General features: G+C 37.6%; 1 protein-coding gene and 1 long non-coding RNA gene across 7 annotated transcripts in view; one reads left to right on the top strand and one right to left on the bottom strand.

Moving 5' to 3' along the window:
* DPH5 (diphthamide biosynthesis 5) overlaps positions 1–9,298 on the bottom strand; it is a 36,290-nt gene extending 26,992 nt beyond the window's left edge. For 4 of the 6 annotated variants that reach the window (XM_011935196.1, XM_011935195.1, XM_011935200.1 and 1 more), the window contains exons 1-3: positions 8,878–9,011; positions 8,501–8,658; positions 5,386–5,510 (exon numbers count right to left, since the gene is read on the bottom strand). In XM_011935196.1, coding sequence (XP_011790586.1) covers positions 5,386–5,510; positions 8,501–8,635 — 260 coding nt within the window. In that variant the 5' untranslated portion in view covers positions 8,636–8,658; positions 8,878–9,011. Of the gene's footprint in view, positions 1–5,385; positions 5,511–8,500; positions 8,659–8,859 lie in introns of all 6 variants that reach the window. The other 2 variants (XM_011935197.1, XM_011935198.1) reach the window with 2 other exon arrangements.
* Positions 9,041–15,083, top strand: part of LOC105506902 — a 61,652-nt gene continuing 55,609 nt past the window's right edge. The window contains exon 1 of the long non-coding RNA XR_001001007.1: positions 9,041–9,255. This is a non-coding gene — a long non-coding RNA (uncharacterized LOC105506902). The remainder of the gene's footprint in view (positions 9,256–15,083) is intronic.

Below are 15,083 nucleotides of genomic sequence, written 5' to 3' on the forward strand. Positions count from 1 at the left end.
CTAGCTACTCGGGAGGCTAAGGCAGGAGAATGGCGTGAACCTGGGAGATGGAGCTTGCAGTGAGCTGAGATCGCGCCACTGCACCCCAGCCTGGGTGACAGAGTGAGACTCCTTCTCAAAAAAAAAAAAAAAAGGACTTTTCCTTTGCATACATAACTTGGCTGTTTGATGAAAAAGGCCTAGTTTTCAGCCTATCTTGGCTTTCTTTTTCGAGACAGAGTCTCGCTATGTCACCCAGGCTGGAGTGCAGTGGAGTGATCTTGGCTCACTGCAACCTCCACCTCCTGGGTTCAAGCAATTCTCCCTACCTCAGCCTCCCAAGTAGCTGGGATTACAGGTACCCGCCACCATGCCCAGCTAATTTTTGTAGTTTTTAGTAGAGACGGGGTTTCGCCATGTTGGCCAGGCTGGTCTTGAACTACTGATTTGAGGTGATCTGCCTGCCTCAGTCTCCCAAAATGCTGGTATCACAGGTGTGAGCCACTGCACCCAGCCTCCTGGCTTTCTATCTGTCTTCCTCACTAACCTTAATCATTTCTAGCTTTTGATTCAAAGTGAGAGACATGTGACTCTTTCACTTGAACACTTTGAGGTCATTGTAGGGTTACTAATTGGCTTAACTTCAATATTTGTATCTCTGGTAAAAGGGAGGCCCAAGGAGACAGAGAGAGAGTTGGGGGAATGGCTGGTTGGTGGGAGCAGTCAGAACACACACAACATTTATCAATTAAGTTCACCATTGTATATGCGCTTGGTTTGTGGCAACCCAAAGCACAATAGTAACATCAAAGATCACTGATCACAAATCACCATTAACAGATGTAATAATGAAAAAGGCTGAAATATCACAATAATTGCCAAAATGTGACACAGAGACAGGAAGTGAGAACATGCTGTCAGAAAAAAATGGCACCAACAGGATTGCTCAATGCAAAGTTGCCACAAACCTTCAATTTTTAAAAAATGCAATGTATGTGAAATAAAATAAAGCAAAACACAATAAAACAAGGTATGCCTGAGAATAAATTTTCACAGCTTGTCACTCAGTCTTTATATGAGAGTCCTATCTCATATAATATTGGATTTTGTATCTGTCTAGCAGTCATTTTATTTATAACTTTTCATTTGGTTACTGTGTATAATTAGGATATATGTATGCAAATGTACGTGTGTGTGCATATTTGACCTGCTGTCTTTCCTTTTTTAAGATAAATCTCAAGATTATAAGTAGGTAGATTGGAGTAAAGACAGAATACAGATAAACATGAACACAGTGAAATGTAACCCCTTATCAATTTAGAACTGCATTTTAAAGACATTTTTCCCTCTTGATAAAAATTCCAGGCCCTACTGGGTAAAGCAACATTAGCATGTCTGAGAAACCACATGCAAACAAGCAGAACCTGTCGACTGGTCAATGTATACTAAGTAGGAAGATCAAGGGCTTTCACCCCATGAAGCAGTCAGATATATATTAACAAATGCCCACCAAGGAAGCTTGTTTTTAATCACATACATAAAATAAAACTAGTATGAAACATAATCATTAATTTGATTTCAAATAAGCTTTAAAAAAACATGAATATCAATTATAAAGAATTTTTTAAAATATCACCTTCAACAGAATCTCACTACTTAAAACATTAAGAGTAAAGAAAACTAAATTAGTTACTTGGTGAGTTATTTAAGTACATGAAAAAGAAAAACTGGTTCAAAATTACATCTCTATCACAAGTTTATTTAAAATGAGTAGACACATACATACACACACACATTTACTATTTCTAGGTATATGGCTCTATCTAAAATCATATATGTGTATATGTATGTATGCTCAGAAATAGTAATAAATCTGTCTGTAATAATATGCTTGTTACTTGAAATTGTTCTAAAGGCAATTTCAAAAAAGGAGACCCAAAAATGTTTTGATTAATGGAATCGATAAAAGTACACAAAGGTGGCCAATTTGAACACAGAAAATTTGTTTTTTTTTTTTTTTTTTGAGACAGAGTCTTGCTCTGTTGCCCAGGCTGGAGTGCAGTGGCACAATCTCAGCTCACTGCAACCTCCACCTCCCAGGTTCAATCAATTCTTCTGCCTCAGCCTCCCGAGTAGCTGGGATTACAGGCACCTGTCACCACACCTGGCTAATTTCTTGTATTTTTTAGTAGAGATGGGGTTTTGCCATGTTGCCCAGGCTGGTTTCGAACCCCTGAGCTCGGACAATCCACCCACCTCAGCCTCCCAAAGTGCTGCGATTACAAGCATGAGCCACCGCGCCAGCCAGTATGTTTGTTTTAAATGTTATAGTGCCTCCCTTTTTGAAGTAAGTATGGCTAGTGGTCCAGAAATTCAGTAATGTTTGCAATAATATAGTGAAAATGATGTTTTCATGAACTATGGAAGCACTAACAATTGGCACTATCCTTTTGAAAAATAATTGATAATATGCTTTTTGCTAGAAAATCTCCATGTCCACACTTTTTGATATTTTATTCCTAAAAAACCTATTTTGGAGGATCTACTATAAGGAAACAATCTAAAATATGGGGATAAAGAAGTGGGAGGGAGGAAGGTATCATATACATAAATTTATACGTGACAGCTTTATTTATATTGAAGAAAAATGGACTAATAACAATGCTGAGATTGATTTTATAGTTATTAGGTGCCAAGCACTGTTCAGATTCATTACATGGAATGGAAGCAGTCAAAAAGCCTACATCAGGATATATTATCTGTACATGTATGCCACTAAGGAAAAGGCATACAACTTAGGGATAAAAATTATGTATTCATTATAATAATATAGTTACAGAGCATATTGAAATACAGAATGGAATAATAAAACAGAATCATCATTAGAAACAGTGTGTTTAATAAAGACTTCTTACGCAGAGATTTAGGGATAGAATGTTTGAGACTATCAACTATCATAATGATTAAGTTCTATTGATTTAGTATCTTTTTGGACTCATTTACTTTCTTTGTGTGATCCATTTCCATATTCCTTTCAGTAACCTGGGTAAAAGAACAAAGATGAGACTACATGAACTTACTTTACTATGACTTTTAATTGTCTTCAAGAACTTCATATTGTTGGAGATGGACAGTGCTGATAATTGCACAACAATGTGAATGTACTTAGCATGCCACTGAACTGTACACTAAAATGGTTAAAATGACACATTTTGTCATATGTCATTTTACCATTTTAAAAATATTGAAAAAAAGAATTTAAGATTCAGCATCTTAAATAATCTTCTCTTTTTATATATTTTATTTAAATAAGAAGGGGTCTTAAAATTAAATAAGGGATATTTTTTGCTGATATCTAAGAATTTCAATGCCTTGCTGCCGTCTATATTCCTTACCTGATTTCTCCTCCATTTAATTCACTCAAATTCCAATTAAAATTACACATTCCTCACCATGCCATTTTCAACTATTACATCCTAACCATAATCTGCTGTTAAATAAAAAATAACTGCAGTACAGTAAATATTCCTTAAATCTGAATTTAAACACAAGGTTATATATAATGAATCACTGAGAAAGAGCAAATTAAAGGAGTTTAAAATGAAAAAAAAGGCACTCCTGAATAAAACAGGAATGAAACAGGTAGCATCTGAGCTGTATACTAATTTTATAGTACAATTAGGTATAATTAGGAACTGAGAGAACTGTTTTAAGGAAAAAGCTTGAGCAAAGAAATGGGGGAAGAATATTATAAAACACTTATGAAATAGAAAGTTGCACAATTTGGTTCTAGCATAGCAGTTAAAGAGTAGCTAGAGAAAAAAGAAAGACTTCAAGATTTAAGGCCATGAGAAGTCACTGAAGGTTTTTGAGAATGGGAGCAATTACATTAAGGTACTTTCTCTGTACCTCAGTTTTTTCATTTATATGAGCATTCTTCCTTCCACCTTTCTCCTGACCCACCCCATAATCTCTATCTGTTGAACCCTACCCAGACCCAGCTCAGGTTCCAACTCCTCCATAAAACCACCACTAATCAACTCCAAACATCGTGTCTTTAAATTCATACACATACTTCTATCCTCATCTTACAGTCAAACTTTCAGTATTATATTGAAGCTATTCAGTCTTTCCTTTTTGAAACCGTCTCTTTTCCTGGCTTCTATGACAACATACTCTCTTGCTTTTTCTCCCTCCTCCTCTGGCTCTAGGTACACGATGAAATTCCAAGGTTTCCTAGGGCTATCCTAGGTCCTCTTCTTTTCCCATTCTTCTCTCCTAAGCTGATTCTATTCATTTCCTCCAGTTTTAAACACCATAAACATACGGATGATTTCGAAAGCCATTTATCTAGGATGACCTCCCACCCCCAAGCTCTAGCAGCAGCTAACTGCCTACTTGACATCTCAAAGTTAACATATTTCCAGAACCAATTCTTGTTTCTCCAAATCCTGTTCTTTACCAGTTTCAAGTGACACTATCAACCACTCATTTATAAAGCTAGAATCCTGGGAGACAGATTTACTCCTTTCCTTTTCCTTATCTACCACATCCATCTTGGCATTCTTCTTCTAAATATGTTCCCATCTTTTTCTCTTTTCCACCGAAAACATTCCTGCCTCCCTGAAATCCATTTACCTAAGCATTTAGAGTGATCTTTTAATGCTAATCAGATTTTGACTTTTTCTGCTTTGAATCCTGCAAAGGTTTACCACTGTATTTAAATTAAATTCCTAGCCCCTCCAAGGTCTTACATGGTCCTTATGTTCCTTAAATCTGTGATATAAATCTCAGGTAACCAGCTGTAGACAAAGAACTCTTCTGTTTGATTTGACATTGGAGATTGATGACGCTTGACTAGGCAGTAGATGCCCATCTTCATGGTAATGACAAACAACAGGGTTCCCAATGGGTATAAGAAATTAAAATTAGAGACTTGATAAGCGATAAATTCAAAGCAAGCAAAGTGATGGCAGTATTGCCAAATAGTAGATGATTACAAAAGGGAAAAAAAAACCTAGGACAAAATAAGTCAAAGATGCTTGAAATTATCAGCAGCAAATAGCAGGCATGACTTTTGATAATGTAATGAACTGTAATGAACTATTTATAATGATATACCAGTTAAGGCATTTGTTGCCCTACATGACCTTCTAAAACAGCAGAAGCAATGATACAAACTTTACAGTTGACACTTGATAATACAGTGATACAAATGATGATATATTTACCAAGTAGCTTTTCTTCATTAATCTCAAAGATCATAAAAGTTTAAACTACAACATTTTAGATAGAGCTTAAGTAAATAGAGTTCCTGGCAGGTAAGTTTTAAATGCAATAGAATAATTCTTACTGATTAAAAAAAGTAAATGAGTTAAAAACTCAAAACTATCTGCCTTGACTTACCCAAACGGATCGCCAACCACAAGGAACGCAACATCACTGATATCAGCATCCTTTAAAATATTATCTGCTTCTTGTTCCACTTCTTCTCTATCAGCAAGAATCAATTTTCTTCCGTAAAACTCTTCCTACAGATATAAGTCCAATATGAAGATAAAGAGACAGCAGGTGACCATTCTAACTAACACACACACACACACACACACACACACACACAGTTTGTTTGGGACTGGTGCATTATCTTGGCAACCACCCAAACACAGATCGTTCAATACAACTCATCAGTGAGCCAGTACTTTATATCATGTTGCAATTAAACTCTGTCTTTGGGGCTATCTTAATATCCCAAAGGAGACAGACCTCTTAACATCTGAGGCTTTTTGCATTTTTAATTTATTTCTAAATTTGGTTCTAAAAGCCAAGCAGAACACTGTAGGATGAATACGGAATATGTACACACATGAGCCCTACTTCAGAAACATGATGTAATATGGAATAAATATATGAAACAATAAGTTTAAACAAACATGGTGGTTTAGCTTTTATTAAATTTTCAGTGGTTAAACATATGGAAACTCAGCTAAAAAAAAAAGCAGCACCAATGAGAAACAATAGAAAATTAGCTGTTTACAGAACCAGTAAACATTCCTACATAAATGCAGAAGATAGTAAAAGTATATTCCTTAGTTTCTGCTAAAAAGGCAGAGTTGCAGGAGCAATAACTGAATTCTAAATATGTAGAAGTTTGCAAACAAACTGCTTTGTGATTTAATTCCCTACAGCTCAACTCTAGAGAACAAATCCAGTAGAGAGTGAGCTAGTAAGCTAGTAGTCATCTGATAGTGGTTACAGGCTGTTATGCAAGATCATGAATCCTTTTTTTATTTTTCATCTCATCAGCCAGTACAGAATGAAGGAGCACGAATCTTACAACTGATTTCCTGAGAAGTAATAAGTAATTCAAATGGAGTAAAACTGGATGCATAGATAAATAATACGGTTTCTTACATACCGAGAACTTTGAGTGAGTTATTAAAAGTTATAAGGATTGCTGTAGTGCAATGGTATCTGGTACTCAATATTATCTGTCAAACAAAGGAGTACATGAACAAATTATTAAGCAGGGCAGGATCCAGCATTGACCATTTTGCTTGAATCCTACCTTCTCTGTAGGTGTTCTGTGAAGTTACACTTTGTGTAGCTATTATCTATCCTTAAGAATACAGAGACACCGTACGGTGTAGAGGTCAAGAGTGGCAGACCTCAGCTGGGTGCAGTGGCTCTCACCTATAATCCCAGCACTTTGGAGGCTGAGGCAGGTGGATCACCTGAGGTCAGGAGTTCGAGACCAGCCTGGCCAACATGGTGAAATCTCATCTCTACTGAAAATACAAAAATTAGCCAGGCGCAATGGCACACGCCTGTAATCCCAGCTACTCAGGAGGCTGAGACAGGAGAATTGCTTGGATTCCCACTTGACAAATGAAGAAACTGAGGTTCAGAGAAGTTTGGAAATGTGACCATTGATAATTTCTATTTCTGAACACTTTTGTGCCACATACCATAGCTAAGAACCTACGCTAAGACCTATGCTCAACACCTAAAGTAGGTGGTTTTTACCCTATTTAGAAAAGTCACTAAAGTTAAAGGACTTGTCCAAGGTCACAATAACATGTAACAAAGCAAAGATAAAACTTTATCCAAACTTTCCTCTATGCCATCCCCTGATATGTCATTCTATCAAACTGCTGTTTTGTTATTTGTCTCTCTTTTCTTGATGGTATTAAGTTCCTTCTACCTTTCCTTAATCACTGATTAGAGAGGCACATTTCTATCTTTCTGAGATTAGATATTTTGGTTCTATCCTAAGAATGAAAAAATGAGGAAAAAAAAAGTTTTTTAAATGAAAGCTGGTCTTAGGCTGGGTGTGGTCGCTCATGCCTACATAATCCCAGCACTTTAGGAGGCTGAGGCAGGCGGATCGCTAGAGTCCAGGAAACTGTGACCAGCCTAGGCAACATGGCAAAAACCTGTCTCTACAAAAAATACAAAAAAGTTAGCTGGGCATGGTGGCACCCACCTGTAGTCCCAGCTACTCAGGAGGTTGAGGTGGGAGGATACTAGAGCCCAGGAGGTTGAGGTTGCAGTGAGCCATGATGGCACCACTGCACCCCAGCCTGGGCAACAGAGCAAGACTTACTTTCTCTCTCTCTCTCTCTCTCCACGTATATGTATATATCAAAATTGGTCTTTACACACAACTTTTATTTAAATGCATGGCCAATTCAAGCAGCAGTTCTTAATTCCTTCTTCAAGATGTTAAAGTAATCTAAGGCCTAAAAATTTTAAGTCAATTTTTTGTTTGGAAGACAGGACAAAGACAATTCTAAAAATCTACTCTCTTCTCCCATAACATATGTATTAATCATTTGATTTACATTCTACTTAGAGTTTGACAATGAATCTGAAGTTGACCCTTCCCCCAAATTTACTGGGCCCTTATGAGGGCCAACTAAATGTATAATACATTAACAAATATTCTGATTACTTAGTGTATACTCATATAACTGTATACTCATACATTTGTATATAATAAGTCCAGGCTCACACAATGTATACAAGTGTATCAGTATAAGCCTTATTGGGAGATAGTCTATTTAAGGTAAGATCTCTCTGGATATGATACAAAAAGGCAATCACCATTCCCTATGGACATACTTCAAAGGGGGAAGCTTTCAGCTTGGTTTCTGAATATATAACCAACTCATTAGGCTGTGTCAGCACCTCATTAGCACTCAACTCAGAAAGGATTTCTTGACTACCTCATGAAATAAGGGGTTTTGATAACTACCCCCCAAGAGTATAAAATGGCTTTCCTATTTACTGGAGAAAGCCACCAAATTAGACTTGTAAAATAGGACAAAGCACCCTTTCATTTTCCAAGTTACTTGGTTGGTGTATAATTTCCATTCTTCTGCTCCTCAGATCATTAATGAACAAAGGATGCGTTTCAAAGGGTTTAAACAAGCAGACCTGAAAATTCTGTTCAGCTTAGTGTATGAAAATCAGATGTTAGATAGCTTTCTTCCCAGGAGGCTGGGGAGCGCTCAGCACCTACCAAGGCTTCCTTCCCTACAGTCAGGACTGAGGTGTAGGCTTCTAGATACACTCGACTGCAGCGTCTAACAGCTTCCAGGCCCTTCACTGTGATGTCCTTGGCATCTCCCAGGCCCAAGCCGATGAGATAAAGCATTTCAAACTTCAGAAGAAGAGAGACTGCAAGACGAAGTGGACAGAAAAACCGTCAGTTACACCGAGGACACTTAAAACCTAGTGATGAACACGAAGGTGACAACCAAAGTAGCACAAGAGAAGCGGCAAGTCACAAGGAGGGGTTTGGGAACCTTATGTCACGCTTAAGGACTGGGATAAGAAGTTTTAAACAACCCTACCACTTTTACCGCTTGTTACACAAACCTAGGAGCAGCCAATTACCCGCTGACAGAATCGTAGCTAGTTCCCTGGCCTTTCCAAATTCCAAACTACCGCCTTTCCGCAGAAAGAACTACCAAAGCGCCGGCTCCGTGCACCGCAAGGACCCACGCCGCCGGCCTCACCTACGGTGCTGCAAAATGCTGGTGCTTTTACTGCACTTTACGACTAGCGGGAGGGGCCGGGCTAGCCGCTAGTGGGCTACGGAGACCAGACCCACGCTCCACGGGTAGAAACCCGTCGGCCGCTGGGGCAGGGCGGCGAAAGATCAGTCGGCCGAGAGGAGTCCGTGGAGCACCCCTTTCATTGTTCCAGGGAAAGGATCGGGCGTGCTCACGAGCCCCCTAACCCATGGCTTAAACACCCGCTTCCTAAGCCTGGGTAAGTGCAGTAGCTCGTTGCCGGAAAGGAGCCACGTGGGAGAAAGTCTGGAGGGTCCCTGCGTCCTACTCCTCCTCTCCAGAAACTGGGAGGGCTGGGAAGGATTTTCCTGAAATGTCCCCGGATTTGCCCGAGTGCACAGATTTTAGTCCCCCCTTCTCATCCTCCTGTAGTTCAACTAGGTGTCTTCCTGGTGAAGCGTCAGATTGGCAAACCCAGCAGTGAGTGTGCTTCTGATTTCCCAACGAGGCAATGACTCCTCGGGTTTGTCCCCAAGACCTTATGCCTGGAGTGCCCCAAGGATGCTTGTCACCCTCAGTGTCAGGAATCCCAGATCTTCCTGTACCTAAAGAAGTGACCTTTAATAGTGCTCAGGGAGTTCAGACCTCTCAAGTATTTCTACCGGGGGAATTCTTATAAAGGTGTTGGTTACATGTAATTATGAATAGAGAAGATTTGTTTTGACTGAAAATGCTCTACCCAAGGTGACCTCATCCAAGTTGAAAAGACAGCTGTCATTGCTTTTCTCAGCAGGCAGTGTTGGTTACTCAGAATTTTCCTGTTGCCTCCCCGACAGTGCTGAACTCTGCTTCCTTGAATCTTGGCTTTTTTTCATTCCCAGGTTCCATTCACATTTTTGCACTTCCTATCTATAAACTCTTCGTGGCTGGTTTTATCCCCTCTCATTAGGTTGATCTATTCCTCACGCCGCATACCCCAAAAAACTCAAAATGGATCATAGATGTAAATTAAAATCCTAAACCTATACCAGAAGAAAACATAGGAGGAAATATATTTGTGACCTTATTTCGGCAAATATTTCTTAGACCAAAAGCATGGTGAGAAAAAATTGATAAGCTGGACTTCAGCAAAGTAAAAATTTATGCTCTTCAAAAGACTGTTGAAGCCACATGCTGTGAAAATATTTACAAAGCATGTATCTGATGAAGGACTTGTGTCGAGAATATATAAGGAGCACTCAAAAAGCAATAATAAAACAGCTCATTGTTTAAAAATGGGCAAAAGATTTGAATAGACACCAAAGAAGATACACAAATAACAAATAATCATTTTAAAAGATCCTAAACAAACAAAAATGATCCTAAACATCATTAGACATTAGGGAAATAAAAATTTAAATTACAATGAGCTACCACTACCCACCTATTAGAATGGCTTAAGTAAAACAAAACCCCCAAAAAACTGGCTGTTCTCTCAAAATTCCTAGTGTCTCTAATATTTTGCAGATTCAAATTTCAGCCTGCTATCCAGACTTCCTCCCTCTTGGCTTCTTGTTAACTTTCTGCTGGAAATCTTCACCTAGGTAACCCGGAGTCATATTCAACACTTCCAACGTTGAATCCATAACCTTCCCCTTCAGTTTTGCTTTTCTTTCCATATTAGCTACTTGGATGGAGGGGGGGAGTGGGTGAGGACAGTATTGTCATCAACAGATTAACCCCAGCCAGACACTTGGGAGTCACCCCCACATCCAGTCTGTCCTGTCTGCCTGTATATCTCAATGGAAACCATACCCTCTGTCACCATCTTGGTTTTCAGGTCCTCATTTTGTCACTCTTGTAGCTGATCATCATGTCTCCTTCACTCAAGGGGGTCAGAGAGTTATAGTTGGTACACAATCTGAAAATATCACACCCCTTCTAGATCCTTCTGAGACCAAGAGAAAGTCCAGGTTTGTTAACATACCCCACAAGATCATTCATGGTGTGGCCACTGCCTACCTTTTTAGCATCAGCTCTCTCCACTCCATACCATGAGCTTTCTCTCCAGCAATACTGAATTGCTTATAGTTCTCTGCCCACAACATGCTGCTTTGTTCCTCTATGCTGCTGCCTCATCATAGAATATTGTCTCCCATTCTCTCCTGCCTAGATCACTAATACCCATTCTTTAAGACCAAGCTCAGGAAGCCTTCCCAGAGACCCTCACCCCGCTAAGCTAATTTAGGTTTCTCCTCTTTATTACAGTATTACTCTACATATACTTACTAACCAATTTATGAGATTTTGTATTTGTTCATTTGTGTTTCTTCTTTACCAAACTATTGATTTAGTTAATTCAGGGACTTCATCTTATTTGTATTCTCATCTTTAAGGTTTAGCACTATCCTCGCACATAAAGTATTAAATGTTTGTTGAATAAATCATTATTATCCACTAGTAGCTGAGTTACGTATTTTTGCATCTTTATTAAATACAGAGTATGTTTTAAATAACTACCAAAAAGTCATTAATGGAATATCAAACATAAATATGCCTGTCTCAATGCCACATTAGAAGGTCATTTGTATTGAAAGGCTTGTAACACACAAAACATATAGTTCATATGCACGCTATTGAGTAGGTAAACACATTTTCCAACGTGTTGATCATTTGTGTTTTTTATTTTCAGATTTAAAAAATAATATTTTCAGATAGATTCACAGCGAAAGGACACTGCCAAAAAGGATGATTAAGTAATCTGAAGAAGGTGTGGTTTATCTCCTTTCAGGAAATATATCTGTATTGAAATAAAGTTATTCTGGGTAATCAAGGAAGTGAAACATTGTCTGAAATAACAGTAATAATTTGTTTTTAAGCTTCAAAATTTAGCCAGAGGAACTTAGTTTCACCACGTAGAATTCTTAACAAACAACCCTTTCACCTGCCATTATTTCTCAATAAGAGTGTAAATTTTTTGTACTTTTCTGGAGCTAGACAGATAAAGGGATTATGGTAACCTTTTTTTTTTTTTTTTTTTTTCTCAGCTCAACAAACATAAGCTGCAAAAATCTTGCCTGTTGGTTTTTGCAGAATTCTTCTGTGGGATTTGACATTTCTCCCTTGCCATTTAAAACGGGTTTCAAATGTGATAATATTTTTCCTAACAATTTATTGTGAAAAATTTCAAACATATAAAAAAGTTGAAGCAATGTCACAGTCAACACCCATATAGCTGCCTCCAAGGTTCTAAAGTTGTTAACATTTTGCTGTTTTTGGTTTATCACTTACTTATCCTTTTACCCAGACATCAACCCATCTTATTTGTTGATGCATTTCCAGGGAAGTTGTAGACATCAATACACATAGTACATTTTGCTTGAAACATAAACTCCTCATCTAGGTAATAGATTAACAAAACATACCTAGGCATATAGCTGATTAAATGATATCATTGCTTTACCTAATTTAGGCTGGGTTTTGAAAATTTTGCTGTTAAACGGTTTCGAATTAGTTTTTAACAAATATTATAGTTTTATAATGATAATGAAAGCAGTTAGAGGACAAATTCATTTATGCCACCAAATTTGTAGTCTCATGTCTAGCAGAAGAGGGAGTGATGGTTAAAGAGAAGGGTGATTATAGGACAAAAGAAAAAAGATTTTTAGCCTTTTTTGGCTTCAAGAATAACATGGATAGATTAGACCTGAAGAGTTTTCTACTTTGTATTCTTGCTTTCAGGTCAGATGATGCCAAGTCATCCCTGAGGGTGAACATTTATGCTTTTACTGAAAGATCTCTAAGATGTTTTTATAACCTTTGCCAGTAACTCATTTTCACTGGCAAATTCTTCCTTATATTTGACACCTACAAGCAGTAGTCATAAAATGTGAGAGAGATGCAGATAGTCATAAGAAGTTAATGCTGATGGCTTTTCCATTCCATTGTCATAAACACATCATATGCTACTTTTATTTTGAAGTAATAACATAGTCGAGTCACTGCATTACATTATGGACAAGTTATAATTACCCTACATTGAAGAGAAGTCATCCTTCAATTGTCCTGTTTGAGTAGTTTGTCTATTGAAAAGAAGACATCAGGGCGACTGACTAAACTCCATCTGACCTTACTGTGAATAAAGAATATTATTTTACTCTGAAGCTGGCCTTTTAACCTACATGTTCCCAGAGATTGCCTTTGTTAGAGGAAATCTGGATTAATATTTGTGGAGCTCAGACTCTGAATTGATTGGTAGTCACTATTTTCTAACAATTCACAAATAAGTGATAATTAAAGATAGCATTGCTTTAGGATAAGGACCTGTATTTACTAAGGTTAAAAGATTTGAAGTTACTTTATTGTACACTTATTTACTTAGAGAAAAAGTCACTTTTTATAAACTCAGTGATTTTAAATACTCATCCACGCATTATATGTTAATCATATGATGTAAAATGCATAAATAGTAAACAAATCTAGAGCTATTTTCTGTGTCTAATGTGGAAATTTTTATTGTCATTCATCCTAGTTTAATAGATTGAATGAGTAACAATATGGACTGTCATAAAGAAGTCACCTAGAGCCCTGCATTTTTGTGTAAAGTAGCTCCCAGAATGTTCCCTTAAGTGCCTGTGTGTTTGTGCATGTATGTGTAAACTTTCTGTGTGTTTCTAACCCATTTTTATATATGGCAGTTCCTTCCTCCAAAATCTGTTGCTAAAAAGGTTCAATCAGGGATACATAGTTCACTCTTTTTGCACTTAAAAAAACTACAGTGTCCCTTTAAGTTTTTTTAGGGAAACATAGCTGAACTAGCCAAGATTTGGTGGGAGAAGGGGAGTGGTTTCCCTTTCATTCAAAAGCCAAAACATAAAAAGCGAACTACCAGGCTGTATATTAGCCACACATACATTCCCTCACTGTCTACACCACTCCCCTAGTTCTCCCACCTCACCTCCTGGTCTCCATCCCCCTGGCCCCTACAGATAGCTGTGTGGCTCTGGCTTTACTTCCTTGAAGTCATTGTTCAGAATTCACTTCCTCAGTGAGGGGTATCTTATGTAAAACTTCAACTGACATTTCTAATCACTTTGTCTGCTCATTTGCCCCTGTAGCATTGCTCACTTTCTAAGACAACTGTATAATTTACTTATTTATTATGACTTTTTTGTCCATGTCCTAAGAATATAAGCACCACAAAGGCAGGATTTTTTTGTCCATGTTATGCTCTAATGTGAAACAAACAGCCAGAACAGTGTTTGATGCTCAGTAAATATGTATTGAATGAATGAGTATACATCTACACTTGGTAATAAGTTATAAATAAATTTGAGGAGAAGAACTGAGCAGAGGGGATTTTTTAATGATGGTTGAGATCTCACATTTTGGTGTCATTCAGACCATGTTTTAGTCTAGGCTTTCCACTCAGTAATGTATTCCTTGCATTCCCTTTTTAAACCTCAGTTACTTCTATAAAATAGGGATAATAGTAACATCTTTCATGGGATTATTGTGAGAATAAATGAAAAAATACTCATAAAGGGCTTAGCATACTTTCAGACAACTAGTAAAGACTCAGAAAACATTGGCAAATATTGATATAGAGTTTGAAATTAATTTTAGAGTTATCTACAGTGTCTGTCAGATTATAATATGAAAGTCAAGTCCACCTAGATTGGTTCTCATTCTTTTCCCCATTCACAAAAGTTCTGTGAATAATTTACATAATTCAGTAATTATAGACCAATCCACTAAATAGTTTATTGATTGACAAAAGTCTTCTTAAGCAAACATTATTATTTTAATATTATACTGAGGTATTCTATGAGAGAAACTGTCTTCATTTCAATTATTCTGTCACTGAGTTCAACACTATAGACTTTTTTGGCACCAAAGAAATGTTGTCTAGCAATTTGTTAAAACTTAAAGTAGAACTTAAAGGAAATGGAGCCGAATGTGGTAGTTTACAGCTGTATAATCCTAGCACTTTCAAAGGCTGAGGAGGAAAAATCACTTGAGCCCAGGAGTTCGAGACCAGCCTGGCCAACATAGCAAGATTTCGTCTCTACTAAAAATAAAAATAAAAAAGTTAGCTGGGCATGGTGG

Source organism: Colobus angolensis, unplaced genomic scaffold, assembly GCF_000951035.1.
Source record: "Colobus angolensis palliatus isolate OR3802 unplaced genomic scaffold, Cang.pa_1.0 Scaffold141, whole genome shotgun sequence".
Classification (NCBI taxonomy): domain Eukaryota; kingdom Metazoa; phylum Chordata; class Mammalia; order Primates; family Cercopithecidae; genus Colobus; species Colobus angolensis.